Source organism: Pygoscelis adeliae, unplaced genomic scaffold (genome assembly GCF_000699105.1).
Source record: "Pygoscelis adeliae isolate BGI_AS28 unplaced genomic scaffold, ASM69910v1 Scaffold197, whole genome shotgun sequence".
NCBI classification, from domain to species: domain Eukaryota; kingdom Metazoa; phylum Chordata; class Aves; order Sphenisciformes; family Spheniscidae; genus Pygoscelis; species Pygoscelis adeliae.
In genome coordinates, this window is record NW_008825105.1 from 1,335,343 (window position 1) to 1,336,717 (window position 1,375).

The window sequence follows — 1,375 nt, forward strand, 5'->3', positions numbered from 1 at the left end:
GGACCAGGCTGGTGGCGAGAAGGGATTAATCCCCTCAGCTCAGCACCTGGGGGGCTGCAACTGGACCACGGTCCAGTTTGAGAGAGAGAGACGGACAAGCTGGGGAATGCTTGGAGATCCTGAACATCCTTGGAGATGCTCAACAGTCAACAGGACAGAGCCCCGAGCATCCTGATGGGATTATGGAGTTGGCCGGGCTTTGAGCAGGGCTTTGGGCTGGGGAGCTCCAGAGATACCCCCCCATCACCTAAATCCTCCTGTGAGTCCCCGTGTGCTCCTTTCCTGGCTAGCACTGCCCAGCTCCCCCAGGAAGCTCCACCTCCCACACCTGCACCACGAGCCAGGTGGCCCAGGTAAACCGAGGCACTGAGGCATGCCAGCCCCTTGCCCGTGGTGCCCAGGTGCCCTCCACCGACTCCTTCCCCACACGCTCAGCCCCTCGCACCGGCTTAGACCCACATTTCCAGGAGCAGGAGAGCACACAGGAACCGAACCCCCACACACACTTGGGTGCATACCGGCTCTGGACCACTCATCCGTCTGCAGGTATCCACCTGCTAAATTTGCACCCCTCAAGCAGCGAGCAGCTCCGGCTCCCCAGGCAGAACCGCACCAGCTATTTAAAGCCACAGACATCTAACCATGACAGCAAGCAGCTACCACAGAGTGCCCGCTCCTGGACAACCCCCCCCGGCCCCTGTGGTCACGAGAGGTTAAACAGCAGATCCTGCGCACGTGCTCCTTCAAAGAGAAAAGCTTGGCGATTGTTTCGGTTTTTTTTCTTTAACGAACAGAGTTGCTAAAACGAGTCCGTGGCAGAGCGAGGTGCGGGTGTCGGAGGTAGCCCACGGCACGGCTGCATCGCACCGCTGCACGCTCGCTCCCGGCCCTTCAGACAGACTCGCTGGCGACCGCACTGCTTGCTTTTAATAGCGACACGGCTGCGGGGTAGGACTGGTGTGACCGAGAGGCGCAGCAGGACCGCTGCTGTCAGGGGGGTGTGAGACGTTGGCTGGATGAGGCCCGTGCTGCTACAGCCACCTCCAAGAGTGATGCTACAACAGGGTTAGCATCATCCTGGCGGGCATCACCCGTAATTGGGTGGCTGAGGACGAGCAGAGCGAGCAGCTGGACAGAGCTTGTGTCCCCCTGCGGGGATGCAGAGGGGGGTCCTGCCCCAGCCCCCTGCCGCCATCCCCGGCACTCACCCAGGATCTTGCTGATGCTGGAGTTGTGCATGTCCGGGAAGGCCTGCAAAATCTTCCTCCTCTCGTCCTTCGCCCACACCATGAAGGCGTTCATGGGCCGCTTGACGTGGTTGTTGTTCCTGGACTCGGGGAAGTGCCGTGAGCCTGCGCGGGAAAGCCCGGCCGAG

At 61.2% G+C, this 1,375-nt stretch overlaps 1 protein-coding gene across 1 annotated transcript in view; it reads right to left on the minus strand.

Annotated features, from left to right (window-relative positions):
• The window catches only part of SOX13 (SRY (sex determining region Y)-box 13), a 6,383-nt gene that overhangs the window by 1,072 nt on the left and 3,936 nt on the right, over positions 1-1,375 (minus strand). The window contains exon 8 of the mRNA XM_009327447.1: positions 1,209-1,375. This exon is cut by the window's right edge and continues 8 nt beyond it. Within this exon, the coding sequence (XP_009325722.1) occupies positions 1,209-1,375 (167 nt within the window). The remainder of the gene's footprint in view (positions 1-1,208) is intronic.